At 38.3% G+C, this 15656-nt stretch overlaps 1 protein-coding gene across 4 annotated transcripts in view; it reads left to right on the forward strand.

The window, feature by feature from the left end:
* ASAP1 (ArfGAP with SH3 domain, ankyrin repeat and PH domain 1) overlaps window positions 1-15656 on the forward strand; it is a 136299-nt gene that overhangs the window by 83193 nt on the left and 37450 nt on the right. For all 4 annotated transcript variants that reach the window (XM_060277613.1, XM_060277616.1, XM_060277614.1 and 1 more), the window contains 6 exons: window positions 1026-1155; window positions 1698-1783; window positions 2875-2950; window positions 4121-4207; window positions 9990-10090; window positions 11073-11142. In XM_060277613.1, coding sequence (XP_060133596.1) covers window positions 1026-1155; window positions 1698-1783; window positions 2875-2950; window positions 4121-4207; window positions 9990-10090; window positions 11073-11142 — 550 coding nt within the window. The remainder of the gene's footprint in view (window positions 1-1025; window positions 1156-1697; window positions 1784-2874; window positions 2951-4120; window positions 4208-9989; window positions 10091-11072; window positions 11143-15656) is intronic.

Here is a 15656-nt window from a genome sequence, read left to right on the forward strand (position 1 = left end):
TGGGTTTCTCCTGAAATTGATCCTTAAGATTGTATATTGGAACAAAATAAAAGAACACAAAAAGCTGACCTCAACCTTGAACTTTCGGGTAAACATACAGGAATATATATCTTGTTAGTCTGAAAATTTCCCCATTCATTACATGTGAAATGTGTCAGGAAACCTTGCTGCCTTGTTTTACATAATATTTTAACTCTGTTTTGCTATAAAATCACCTCCTTATTCCACTCAGGATTTTGCACACTGCCTATCAAAGGTTGTATAATACATAATAGACCTCCGGTTATAGGGTGGTATATAAATTCAATTAACAACAACAACAAGTCAAGACAGTGTAAGGAAGCCCCAAAGTTTAACCCGGAACCTATAATCCCTTTTATTCTTTTTTTTCCCTCCCCCCTTCCCCCCTTTTTTGCACAAGAGCAATATTACGGATCGGAATGTACCACAGAAAAGCTAGAAACCATGGCCCCATATGCTCTATATGTTTAAAGCAGTATCATACCACTTTAAACAATCATGGGTCCCCCCAAAGAATTTTGAGAACTGTAGTTTAAGGATGCTGAGAATTGTTAGAAGACCCCCTTCAAAGAGCTACAGTTGGTAGAGCACAGTCAGTCCCTCTTCCTAGGGAACTAGCTCTGTGAGAGGAATGGGATCTCGTAAGAACTCTCAGCACCCTTAACTGATTTCTGTTGCCAGAATTCTTAAGGACTGTTAAAGTGGTATGATACTGCTTTTAAACGTTTCACGCAAATGGGACCCAAATCTTGATGCAGATTTGGCACAGGTATGCTGAGCCATTCTTGGCAGGTTTGTGTTGGACCTCCTAAGTATCCATTTCCCCCCTGTGCTGTTATCCAGAGCAGCTTGCAGTATAATTACGTTTTGGGTGACCTGACTGTAGCTTGGATTTGTTTCTTGCCAAAACGTGTAAAATATTTATAATACTAGAACTTTGTGTCTAACTGTTTTTGGGTGGATATCACATGCTGTTTATTGAATGTATCCTTTTGAAATTTCAGCACAAAAATCGAAAAGGAAAAAAGAGAACATGCAAAACAGCATGGGATGATACGAACAGAGATAACTGGAGCTGAGATAGCAGAAGAAATGGAGAAAGAAAGAAGGCTATTTCAGCTGCAGATGTGTGAAGTAAGTGACAAATTGTTTGAAATGTTTTTATTCAAATTTCTACTGAAATGTTCTAAAAGTCCTGTTACAAAATGTTGCTTGGTAGGAAATAGTACATTGGACAACTCAGTGGCACAGCAAATTTTCTTTTCCTATTAATCTGAATGTTACATAAAGCTTCATCTAGCCAATTCCATGTTGACTTTCAGGGCTCATTCACACTTAAGGCACTATTCAGTTTTAAGAATGGGTTAGAAATTGTGGAGAGGAAGAGGAAACCAACAGCTTCAAACAATTTGGGGGTGGGGACCATCTGTTTATCATGGTGTTTGTTTTTAATTACTTCTAAATAAATTTAAGTTTCCTATGCCATACTGATCTATTTTGTCTACACTAAAATCGTAATCACTGTATTGGTGGAGTGGTTTCAGATGTCAACTGCAAGGCAACCTCCATGATAATTGCTGAATTTGTTACACAGATCTGAAATAGTGCTTGTGTTTGAGCACAGCTGAAGCCCCAATATATAATTATCTACTGAGCTTTGGTTTTTCTTTCTATAGTATCTCATTAAGGTTAATGAAATCAAGACAAAAAAAGGTGTGGACCTTCTACAGAATCTTATTAAGTATTATCATGCACAGTGCAAGTAAGTATAATTATTTAGCTAAAACTGATCATACTTTTCTGACTTGCTTTGGTGTTTTCTGTTGCTGTTTTATAGTAGATTTGCAAGATTTTATAATTTTTCTCCTTAATAAATTAAATAAAATTATTTCTACTGCAGTTCAAGCCACCCTTTGTAATAAGTGTGCTCATTTCTTACTATTACCATGTGGAAGTCCAAATTTTATTACCCTTTCAACTGGCATATAAATTAGTTTTAAAATTTGGCCTGTCTGCAGAAGATTTGGCAGCTCTGTGCATGGAATTTTTCCAGAAAGAGGGAAAGGGCAACTTAGGAAAGATTCTGGCTTTGTAACAGGGTGTGTGTGTGTGTGTTTTAGCTCTTTTGGCATTTAGAAACCAATATTCCTTGCAACCGGACTTTCTGAAGGTTGTGAGCTGATGGGTAGAACTGTCTGAGATCTTTTCAGTGGGTGTTTTGCCTCAATATTCCAGTCCTTTGACATGTGTTTGCTTCCCTTCCCATGTGGGGAGGGGAACGACAGAGCATTGCCCGAACGCAGAAGCCCTCAAGTTCATCAGTTGATTGCTGATTTTTAAAGGGCTGAAAATTGGCCAGTAGGTGAAACTATTCTGCAAGATTCAATCTTTGTTGTATTCTTGCGTGGACATATTTACAGTAGGTTGTATCCAATGCTGCATATGTTCTGCTTGTGCAATGGGATTGCCTCTTTCCTCTAGAACACCTGCCTCAAAATCTGTTTCAGAGGTTCCTCCAACCCCAGAAGAGATTTGGGGGGGGGAGCGGGGGGGGGGCTGCAGAGGAGAGGAGGAAGTTTCATTGTGTAACCAGAGGTCATGAGTGGAACAGCAGTGTTGAATACAGTCCACTGGGCTCACACATCTGTTATGCTTCTTAATGACCAAAGTCAGTGCATCCCTGAATAAAGTGTCTGCTTATATTTGTGAGAAGACTGTAAATGTCAAGTTCTGAAGTAATTCATTATTATAGCTAAATGATATGCAGATGGGGAGAAATGGTCAAAAGACATCAGATAGGGTAGTGGGGAAAGTACTGATTTGCTGATAAATCACAAGCATTTTCCATTGTAGTTTCTTCCAAGATGGCTTGAAGACGGCTGATAAACTAAAACAATATATTGAAAAACTGGCTGCTGATTTATATAATGTAAGTCATTCATAAGACAGGAGTATTGCCTGTTTGGATTACTGTTTTCTGAATATATTTGCTAAATAAATGGAAAAGCATTTCGGTTTTAGGCATCTTAATATACAAAATAGTTTTTTACAAATCTATTTTGAGGCAGCAACCTTTCAAACATTTAAATTAGACTAGTTATTATGTATCCTAATTAGAGTTTTGTGATTAAGCAATCTATATTTTTTCCTAATAAAACTATGTAATAAATTGGTTAATGATTTCAGTATGAAGTCCAGTAGAATAATTTCCCCTTTGTACCATTATGAGCCACTTCTCACAACATTTGAAAAAGAATATTCTGACAAATGGTTTGAAAAAGCACCATCTTCTACTAGCTTGGCTCAGTAAGTTTCAATATATATAGAAATGAACAAAACTTAACACATGCAAGAGCAATGCAAGAGCAATGCAAACACACACACTTTTACTTGGAATTTAAAATGGTGTATCTTGGACCTTTCCAAGAAAAGCTGGACCTAGGATATATTAATATGTATAATAGGCACATTATATATGCTATTCTAGGCTACGTCAACAGAAGTATAGTGTCCAGATCAAGGGAAGTAATAGTCCCACTGTATTCTGCCTTAGTCAGACCACACTTAGAATACTGTGTCCAATTCTGGGCACCACAATTTAAGAAGGATGTTGACAAGTTGGAACGTGTGCAGAAGAGGGAAACCAAGATGATCATAGGTCTGAAAACTAAGCCTTATGAGGAACGTTTGAAGGAGCTTGATATGTTTAGCCTGGAAAAGAGGAGGCTGAGAGGAGATAGGATAGCCATCTTCAAAGATCTTAAGAGCTGTCCCATGGAGGAGGGAGCAAGCTTGTTTTCTCCTGCTCTGGAGGGTAGGACTCGAACCAATGGCTTTAAGTTGCAAGAAAGGAGATTCCGGCTAAACATTTGGAAAAGTTTTCTGGCAGTAAGGGCTGTTTTGACAACAGACTCCCACAAGAGGTGATGGACTCTCCTTCCTTGGAAGTTTTTAAGCAGAGGTTGGATGGCCATCTGTCATGGATGCTTTAGCTAAGATTCCTGCATTGAAGGGGTTTGGACTAGAGGACCCTTGGGGTCCCTTCCAATTCTAAGATTCTATTTAAAAACTGAAGTAGTGTTTGGTCATTTTACTCTAGATAAAGCAGACACAAGATGAAGAGAAAAAACAGCTCACTGCACTCAGAGACTTGATAAAATCTTCGTTACAGCTCGACCAGAAGGAGGTAAGGATCTTAAGCAAACTATTAGTTATGGGCTGAACTTACCAGAATTTATTAAAAGTGCACAGTTACATGTACATTAAAGTGCATAATGCCAGTGTTTGGACATAACTAACACTTACTCTTGGTTTAGCCAAGTAATACATGAATGAGCCAGTAATACATGACTGAGCCTAGTTTCCTCCTGGTCTCATGCACTTCCTTCCTTTTCTCCTCCCAGTCATGGAAGCAAGGGTGTTCAAAAGCTTTTGCTTTTTATTAAGCCCTGTTTGTTTCCTCCAAATAAGGGGGAAATGGTCTATTGCTATCTATGACTTTTTAAAAACAAGAACAAAATGGGAGGGAAAATCTTACTTATAGTAGGTCCCATGCCTTTCAGAAAAATTATTGTAGGCCCAAAACCTTTCAGAAAATTATAGTTTCAGGGGCTTTTTTAAAAAAAACAAACAAACAGTTCTCACATCCAACAAAACTGGAGATAATTGTTTCTAAAATGTGCCCTTGAAGACTTAAAAACAAAAACAAAAAAAAAACATGTTGGGCCTGCAATACATTCCATTTCTAGTACCTGGAGTGCTCATCCCCCTCCCCTCACAACATTTTTATTGCCTGATCGGTTGTGCTGTCTCAGTTTTGTGGTGGTTTCAAAGCAAGCCAATTTTAACCCTTGTTTTATGATGCTGGCTAACTATGTTTAATGCTAAAAACTTAATCCCTGATTTGGATGAAATTCAAGCTGAGTTAGCCAAAGTGAAAGCTTCCAAAGTAGTCCTTCTTGGCTGCAGAGGAAGAGAAAGAGGAATGTGTGGGCACAAAAAGAGGATTTGACTAATTCACATAGCACTAAATTACACAGCACTGAATGCAGCTAATGCTATCTTTCAATAAGTACATATAGTTAACAGTTGGTATGATGTGGATTTATGCCCTGTCTGTTACCCAGTGGATCTTTTTCAGTGTATGGTGCTTGCTTGGCTTATTAAGTACTGCTCAAAATTAATGTTCAATTCGGTGGAGATTCAGTTTTCAGTAGTGGCACTATTTCAGATACTTAATATGCAGAACACATACGGTACTCAATACTCAGAAGCCAGAAATGCCCACTGATGAAATCATACAGGTTAACTAGTCCAGGAACTTTAGAAAAGCTGTTTCATACCAACTTTCACTCCCCCCCGGCCCCCTCGGACCACTTGAAAATTGCTGATGGTCTTGGCAGACCACTCAATGATTTTCTGTCTATTGTAGCACTTGTAGTGCACTATCCTGGATGCTGTATAGTTTTTTAAATTGTAATTTATTGCTTCTTTTACTTCTTATATATTGCATTTTCTTCTATTACAATGTAAGAAATATAAGAAGCCAGCAAAATTTAATACAATACAGTGGTACTTTGGTTCTCAAACTGAATCCATTTCGGAAGTCCTTTCAACTTCTGAAAACGTTTGAAAACCAAGGCACAACTTCCAATTGGCTGCAGGGGCTTCCTGCACTCAATCGGAAGCCACGTTGGATGTTCAGCTTCCCAAAAAAGTTTGCAAACCGGAACTCTCACGTCCGAGTTTGTGGTGTTCAGGAGCCAAAACGTTCAAGTCACAAGGCATTTGAGAACCAAGGTACGAATGTAGTTGTGCTGTCTACAAATTCCCAGATACACTGCAAACTACATGATGAAGCTTGCAGACCACTGGTGAACCACGGACTGCAGTTTGGGAACTCCTATACTAGGCCATATGACCACGATGTTCAGAAGTGTACCACCAGCTTTGTTAGCCAGAAAATCATCCTACACAAATACCATTTTTAACTGCACATTTTAAAGGCAGCCAGAATGTATTTTGGGTTCTATGCACAAAAAAGTATACTAATTATTCTTCAAGCAGATGGTCTGTTTAATTAACCATAAAGATTACATCTTTGTGAGAAGTTAACAAATGTCCACCTCTCATGTTGAGAAAACTTTTATACTTGCCATTGGAATTTTATTTTCTCTAATTCTTACCATGTAAAGGAACCTCTGTCCCACAGGCTGATCTCAGGGGGGGGGTCCAATTTGTTTTCCCCAAACCACACCCACCTGCCCTTCAGCTGACATCAGTCATAACATCAGTTGGTGGGCATGGGGATGGAGTTAAAATTCTGCATTGGCTGAGGTGGGATCACATGCATGCATCTAAGGTATCAAGATTTAACCCTGCTCAACTGATGACCAGGGGTTGAATCTTGTTTAGTTTCCAGGATTTTATGCAAACCCTTTCCAGATCCAGGAAAGAGTTTACATGGAAAACCCTGCTAAAAGGAAGGTTTATACCTTTTGTTTAAGCACAGGGGTTCCAACGCAAACCCCTTTCTTATTCAAAAGGGTATTTGCATTGGAATCTTGCTTAAAATGAGGGGCTTTCAAATGGCTTTGTTGGGAACAGGCATGTGCAGCCCAAACAAATATTTAACCTCTCTCTTGAGAGATGCCAAGCAGGGGTTATATTCTGTGAAATTCTTCAGGAGGATGGGAGAAAGATGCTCTTTGCCAACCCTAAATTTGGTGCTTCCAGCTGGCTGTTGGGTGCATTGAAACCCCACATACGGGATTTTGACAACTGAGCAGTCCTGACTACCTTCAAATTTGGCCTGTGAGGCTGAGCCTGATGAGGATCTGGCCCATAGAACTAAATTGTTTCCCCACTCCAACATGGACTGAACTAAGTTAATACAGTGGTACCTCTACTTAGGAACGCAAAGTAGAGTGCCACTACTGTGCATGCGCGCGCGACGAACCTGGAAGTAAACCTTTCCAGGTTTGCTGCGTTTGTAACCTGAAAAGCCGCAACGTGAAGCAAACATAACACGAGGTATGACTGTAACTGTGTTAATTTAAGTTGATTAATAGTCCACAGACCTTTAAATGAAAAAAACAAAACCTTCACAGATTTGACTGCATACATTTGAGTGGAAACAAATTATAAATGAATATAATGAGTACATTCACATCTGTATTCTGAGTTTCTTAATAGGATGAATAGGAGGGGTGACCTCAAGATTTTGCTCTGTTTTGTGTGTGTAATTAAAATCTATTTAGATTTTCAGCACTGGTTGCAACTTTCATGAGAACAAATCACAGTAAGATATACTTGTTTACAAAAGTATATCATTAAAATGCAGCTATAAAATAAAAAACCAATCTTGTGATATTTTGTTCAGTGACAGCATTATTGATTGTGCTTCTAAATTATTATGAGCATCATTCTACATTTAATCTATGTGCTTTCTGCAAACAAAAGAGCAAAATATCAAGCTGGTGAAATATACAAAACATTTCTTGGAAGTAGATTTTTCACATGTATAATTCTCTCTAATTTCATATTAAAATTTGGCATTTAAAAACTATAAAACAATGGCTTAGTTGGAACTTTGTGATCACATTCAACTACATTTGGAGCCCAGGGAGAGAAATTAATGTAAGGAAACAAACTGCTTTTGGGCAGAGGAGTTGCTCTTCTATAGAAACACAAACAACAAGGGCCATGTTAAAGGAAGTAGGAAAATTGTCGAAGAAAGACTTGGTGTAACCTTAGGGACACTTCACAGTAAACTGATGTGTGTGATTCCTAATTGACATGTTTCAAAATGGAAAGCCTTTTAGTGAGCAAGAAAATTCTGAGTTATAAAACAGCTCACATGAAAAAGGTTAAGCATCTGTTCCTCAACCTACCTAGGTGTCTCTTTCTCTCACAGTAGTATTCTGCTGCTTTTCATTTATTGTTTTTTTTTAAAAGGTCAGGGCTTACAAACATTTGTGTGTATTTTGCCCCTTAATTATTCTTTTTTAAGTTAATCAACAAATGACTTTACTCGAGATGTTTGTAAATAATCCCCAGTAACACTGAGCCAGATTTTGCGGAAAATTGGAGAGGCAATGATCAATTTTAAAGAAACATTTGTTTATCATTTAGCTAGTACTCTTATTTTTTAGTGATTGAAGATGTGCATTTTTAAGGAAAGACCTTGTGTGGCGTTTTTTTCTATACAGTGTTCCATTATGGCTTTGAAATTATGGCATTTATACAGTAATCAGAATAATGGATATTGTCATGTCAATTTGTAAAATTTTAAAAAGAAAAAGAAACCCCAAAAGCTTTAATCCCAGATTTCTAGTGGATTTTCCTTTGTTGCTTTGCCAGAGTTGTTCATGCCCTTTTTTGTAAAAACTCTTTCATTCTATCCCATGAAGCTATTCTTTTCCACCATAAGGACAGAGCTGCTATATACGTTATAGCCAGCCCACATCCTCACATGCACATCTCACCTGCATCATGGAATCCTGGTTATATGATTGGCACAAGGTCACCCAACTGAACTACGTGGTCAAGTAGGGATTTGAAAATCTCCCAGGTCCTAGTCTCTAATCACTATTACACCATACTGGTTCTCAAATATGTGGTCCCCTAGGACTGAACTTCCATCATCCTGATCATTGACCATGCTGGATGGACCTGATGGGAGTTGGAATTAACAACATCCATTCAGATCCATTTTTAGGGTTTTTATGTGTTGTGTTTTTTTTTTTTAAATAAAGCTTTTGATTGCATGGGCAGGTTGCCTTCTGAAACCACCTCAGCCCAGTATTGCTCAGTTTTTATAGAAGGCCATAACCGCCCATAAGGAGAATAGCAACTGATAGGTAACTCACTTGCAAGCTATATTTTAGAACCTAGTTGTGCACCAAAAGTAAGAATGTGTAAATTAATTCAGGTGCTACTTTCCACTTGATATTAAGGAACTAAACCCAGGAAGAGCATGGCATATAAATATCAATCAAAACTTGAAGATGTGGAACCTCTTCAGCTTTGAGCCTTGCTCTGCTAATGAAATTGCAGGTATTAAAACTTGAGCAAGAGAGGTGGTAAAATATAGGCTGGATATTAGTAGAAATAATCATTGTTTCAGAATCACCAGCAGCTTTATGAGAATGCTTTAGCTGCGGAATGGTTATCCTTCGTTGCTTACCAAGCTAGTCCTTTTTTCCTTTTTTTTGAGGAGCCATGAAACATTTGTCCATTACCCATCAAGCATTAGCTATGAAAATCTAAACACAGCTATTTCTTACAGATGCCTATCTGTGCCTTTACTACAGACTGAAATGTTGGAATAAAGAGACTGCAAAATGCACATGAATATACTCCTTTTAACAAATGCTGTCTTAAAATATTCTACTTTTTTCTTCCTATGTTGCCTTTGCCTTTCCTGATCGAAGTCTAGGAGAGTAAGTCAACGCTTTAATGAATCATTGCTTATTGTAGTGAATTTGTACAGCTTTTAGTAGCTGCATTCAATCATCAGCGATATATGTATATATATATGCATACAGACATCTACACACTTGTATACATTGGATCATTGGATTTCATTCCACCCTTTCTAAACCATCAGCTAAGCCAATTAATATAATTTGGTAACACTACTTAAATAATGAAAATATTTGTATTGCAAATACACTTTGGGTGTATAGCTTACTTGATTCTTCTGTGTGCAATATTTTGCCAAACATTTTTATTTTCCGCAGAAACGTTCTGGGTTTATTTTTTTAAGTAACACCTTCATCACCTTGTGAAAACATACCATTATCCTTTACATACTAAAGAAACTGTCCATGTAAAAAGTTGGGACTGTTGTTCAAAACAAGATAACTGTGTATTTGTATAGTGGTTCTATAAATGGAGGGATTGAAATGGTATTAAGAAAAGAGGAATAAGGAGAAGTATTATTTTTTCCTTTATGTTCTCTCTAGGATTCACAGAGCAGGCAAGGAGGATATAGTATGCACCAGCTTCAGGGAAATAAGGAATATGGCAGTGAGAAGAAGGGTTATCTTTTAAAGAAGAGTGATGGGTAAGTACTTAAGAGCACAGTATTTGATAAGTGGAATCAGCTAGTGCTGTAAAATGCATAGTGGGTTCTTGCATGAAAAAGGCCCCTGCTGCACCTGCATAATCCTTCTATTTTAGCTTAGGATATTGTGAAACATTACATTACAGGTAAAGGTAAAGGGACCCCTGACCATTAGGTCCAGTCGTGACCGACTCTGGGGTTGCGCGCTCATCTCGCATTATTGGCCGAGGGAGCCAGCGTATAGCTTCCAGGTCATCTGGCCAGCATTACAAAGCCGCTTCTGGCAAACCAGAGCAGCACATGGAAACGCCGTTTACCTTCCCGCTGTAGCGGTTCCTATTTATCTACTTGCATTTTGACGTGCTTTCGAACTGCTAGGTTGGCAGGAGCTGGGACCAAGCAACGGGAGCTCACCCCGTCACAGGGATTCGAACCACCGACCTTCTGATCAGCAAGCCCTAGGCTCAGTGGTTTAACCACAGCGCCACCTGGGTCCCTACAGTTACAGTTATACCTCCGCAAATGTCCTCCTCATCTAGCATCCATTCCAGCGAACGTCTCTGGCAAACCCGGAAGTACCGGAATGGTGCAAACCACTCCGCACGCGTGTGCAGGTGCAGCACTTTGCCCTGCATCCTTTTCGGCTAATAGCCGGGGCTCCGGAACGGATCCCAGCCGCAAAACAAGGTACGACTGTACTTGAAAATTGGCTTAAGCTGAAATCTTGTCAAGGGCCCAAAAGTCTTGTAATTGTCCAGGGAATGACCTATTAATTCATTTACCATTTAGAAATGAATGGAACTGGGTGATCTTCACAATATTTTGCATACCAAAGTTTGCTGCAGCTATCATGTGAAAATTATTGATGTTGTCTTGGTCTTAAGGTACTAGGAAAATTAAAGGATCAAGCTTTAATTACAACCAGTAGTTGCAATAATATTTTCAAAGCTTTTTTACTATGCCACATTCCTTCCATATTTAGCCTACGGAAAGTTTGGCAAAGAAGAAAATGCACTGTCAAAAATGGTATTCTGACCATATCACATGCAACCGTAAGTAGTCTTTTATACTGCAACTTTTATATTCAGTTATACCCCAACTGCATTCTGCTCCAGTTAACGTAAATTTGATATAGTTACAGATCGTGTGTGTGTGTGTGTGTGTGTGTGTGTGTGTGTGTGTGTGTTAAACATGCATAAAAAGGCTTCACATAGATGTAAACTATGGTCTTCTATAGTTTTGTCCCTAAAATATAATTAGCATTGCATTGGAATTTACACAAATTTAAAAATTAATATTCAACACTGTGGGGTCTCTCTCACACCCGCTAAAAACACACAAAGGAATGAGACATTTTTATTTTGTTGTAGTTTTTACGTTAAGGATGGGTTTTTTAAGTTTCCCAGCCTTCTATGAGCTGGTAGCTTGCCTCTCATTATGTCACTTCTCTTATGCTTCTCTTATGTCACTTTTCTCAAGCTAAGGAGGGTTTTATACTACCCAAATTCTGTCCTCCAATCTGAGTAATTAAAGGTTTGGAGTGCAGCTTCTCCCTTACTCAAATAGTATGGATCTTAACAGTGGTGGATTTTCTTCTTCATGTTGCTTTTTGCTGACAAATAGGAACTTTTTGAACAGTCGTCTGTACCTCTTGCCATTTAATTAGTGGTTACCCTCCACCACTCATACTACTGTTTCATTCTGCATGTTTAGTTTTGGTATAGCCTTGGGCGTTAATAGCAAATGTGAAGCTCCATCTGAATGTAAGCCTGTGATCCATTACTGATGGTACCGTATCTGGTTAAACACTGCGGCCTTTTAATTAGCTGTAATCAGACACAGGTGGCTACAGATGAGCAAGTGTCTCATGATGGCTGCTGACCTTCACAGGGTGAGCTGTTAGTCTGGTGGATTTTGCAACATAGTAAAGTCTAGTGCAACCACATCACTGATCACCCACCTTAAATGTGCTGAGGCAGGGCTTTGGCGATAGCAGATGAAATGAACAGCTCATTCTGGCAGATGATAATGAATGTGACGGAAGACATCACATGGAAATTTTTAAAATTCCCATCACAGGGCTGTTACTCATCTTTATCCATAATAAATAAATTAATAAACCAGCTTTTCTTCAAGGAGCCTTTTCCTTTATGGTATAGTCTTTAGTAATAAAAGTGATTTCTTTATATGCCTTGCCTTAAATGGGTTTTAGTCATTGTACCAAACGTCAAATGCGAACGTAGTTGTTTTCACAACATATTCATGGAGCAGCAGATTTTTTAAAGTCTACAAACCAAGTAGAGTATGTAGAATTTGTACACGCAGGTCCCGCTTTATGAATGCTCACTCTGCAGAAATTCACTTATCAGAACACAAGGAATTGGTACCCAAACCTCACTATATGCAATGCACATTCAGATATCCAAATAGAAAGCATTTTTTCTACTTCCTTGTTTGCCTTTTGCTGGTTATCCGAGGGAGGGAGGGGGAGGAATTGAACAGCATTTTTTTCTGGGGGTTTCTGGGTCTTTTGTGTGTTTTGGAGTCAAAGTTCCATAGTCAGAAACACCATAGAACTTTCCCCATAGGAATTAATGGAAATCATTGACTCATAATGTGAATGCTCACCCATTGAATGATTTCCAGGGAACACATGGTGCTTGAAAAGTGGGACCTGCATGTACATTCGACTTAACACGATTTTGTTTTGCTGATTGGATTACATGACAAATTTGCAGAACTTTCAAACTGAAAGGAAAATATAAAATATATAATTAATTTAAAATTTTGCTTTGGTCGAAAGAGATTTTTACTTTCACCAGAGTTAGATTGTGGCTTGATTCAGGTTTAATGCCAAACCATGACTTGTTATTACTTATACTCTTACGTTGCCCCTCACCTGACGTGCTTCACTTTTCAGCAACTCCTTGGAGAAACCATAGTTTTTCATTCCATCCAAACTGGCAAACAATTGTTTGTGCGAGTTCTGCGAACCAAGTTGGAAAACCAAATTGTAATTCGCTAGTTCAAAGGTTAGTTGTATAGTAGTAAGCTAATAATAAAGTTAGTAACCTAGCAGGTGCATTTTATGCTAGAAAGTTTTGGTTTGTCATTGCTTCTGAACAAGCCCTTGGTCTTTTTAAATCTCTGAGATCGTGTTTTAAATTTGTTAGCAAGATAACTGGCAGATGATTTTTGGTTGAATCATCCTTTGCCTCCCCCATTTTTTCTTTCAAATAGAAAAATCTAAGTGGCCTTTGGAATTAGAAAAGATATTCAGAAGTAAGTTTTTTTGTTCATTTTTATATTCCTCGAGTAGTCAAGTTTCATGATCATGGAAATCAAGACTTTATAAACTTAAAGGCTGTATAATATAGCCATGGATGAGAGATGAAGGGCAGCCCTCAGGCACACATGCTGTTTTTCCGCTCACTCACTCAAATTCCCCTCCCTTTTTCAGTGCTAACTATGGTTGTGTCTGCATTCCTGGATGCCAAGCAGAGTTAATTTTCAACCAGAGTTTGTATTTCTGAAACAATGCATGAAAGTGGGTTTTAAATGTAAAATTAAAGCTAGTTGTGTGTAGCGTTAAACTTGACACATATCTAACAATTGTCATAATTAGCACCAAAAAAGGAAAGTGGGAAACGTGAACAGGAGATGGAAGGATCAATATACATTTGTGAGTGGAGGAGGTAAAAGTTATAGGTGTTTTTTAAGAGAGTGGGGGAAATTGCATCTATTCCCAGCCATAGTCATCTGTAGTCATTTCTGAGGTATTGGCCCTTCTTCCAGAATCAGCTTTAAGATGTGGTATTTACCATCTTGGAGTTAGACCCAATGGGTTGGATCCAGACACACTCAGAAGAATTCCACTCTTCCTGGAGGAAGAAGTCTCCCAATTCCTCTTTTCTCTTGAAGCCCCCGGTGCCCTCAGGAAAGCTGCTGAGAGGGTCGTAGAAATATTATTGAGGAGCTCGGCCTTACTGTCATTTAAACGTGCCCCCAGCAGCTTGACTCAATAAATTTCTATATTGCCTCTTAGTGGTATATCAAGCAGTGGTATATCGAGGCAAAAGTTTGGATTTTGATTGATTGATTAGTGATGGACTCTTGCTGGCTATGCACAGGGGTGTGAGATATCCAGAACATGTAAATGCCTGTCTCTTCCGCCTACTGTTTAACCTAATTAAGTAATACAAAGCACACTTTTATTTGGTCTAATTTATGCTTCCCCATGCTCTACATCAAGACCTGATGCACCTCTGTATCTGAGGTTGCCATGCATTAGTAGAAGTTTGGATACTTCAATAGTGCTTATTCCAGCTTTACAGTATTTTCATACATGAGACATCTCTTGCCTTACTTTACACATGAGTGTTATTAATACAGCAGAGAGGCATTCATGATGCAAATGAAGATCCTTGTTAATGTAGTCTTGACATTGTTAGAACTGTTGTAATAAAAACTCTTTTTTAAAGTGGTCATTTATGAAACAGGCTTCCGAGGTGTTTTGCTCAGTGCAGGACTGGATGTTTTGGTGTAGACATCTGTTACTTGTAAATGAAATTTTGGACAGTGCTGTATTTATTTTAAAATTATTGAAAATAGTAGGGTTATTGGTAGCCTGAAGTAGAAAGGTTCTCTGATAATTATCCAATAAATAGTACGACACATTCCTTGTTTCTCTTCCCCTCCTGCTGCCTTTAAATATCACTTAGATCACTACTTTATCCTATCTTTTTCTCTGTGTATGAGATGAATGCCAATATCTCATCCCTCTACTCTTATGTAACTTGACTTTCATGAGTTGAATTCAAAGGGTAAGGGGGAAAGATGTTAAATATTATAAAGCCTGAAGGATTAGAGGCCATGAAAAGGGAGGTAAAATTGTAGTGGGCAGATTTTTCTGGCAAATATAAAAATAGCAAGTGGTCATTTAAATACCAAAGCTAAACATGCCATTCTTTTCCTATAGCAATATTTGTTTTCTTTGCCATTTAAACTCACTGATGATACTGCTTTTAAGATTTTAAAACCAAACAATAAAGCACAATAATCATAATTGCTAACTATTTGAATTTTTGTTTCATACTTGGAAGGAGATGAAATTGAAGTGACATATTTCTTGTTTTGCTCTTTTCTAGCACAGCTAAGCATTGAAATAACTTTTTGGTAGTTAGTCTTTTCCAGAGTAAGTGACCAAACAGTGATTTTTCATGACTGTGGTGTGCATATATATCTATATCTCCATGGTGAAGTATGCTCTGATACAGAAAGCTTATGCTGTAATACATTTGTTGGTAGTTTAAGGTATCATGGGTTTACTTTGTCATTGTTAGATACAGTACAGAGCTGGATGCTAGGGATAGAGCTACTTAAGAAAACCTAACATTGTAAGTACTATATACTTGAGTATAAGCCTACTTTTTCAGCACCAAAAACAGGGGTAGGCAACCTAAGGCCCATGGGCCAGATGCGGCCCAATCGCCTTCTCAATCCGGCCCACGGACAGTCTGGGAATCAGTGTGTCCCAACTTTTCATACCAAGTGGGCTGCAATAGTA

This window comes from Zootoca vivipara, chromosome 8 (genome assembly GCF_963506605.1).
Source record: "Zootoca vivipara chromosome 8, rZooViv1.1, whole genome shotgun sequence".
Lineage (NCBI taxonomy): Eukaryota > Metazoa > Chordata > Lepidosauria > Squamata > Lacertidae > Zootoca > Zootoca vivipara.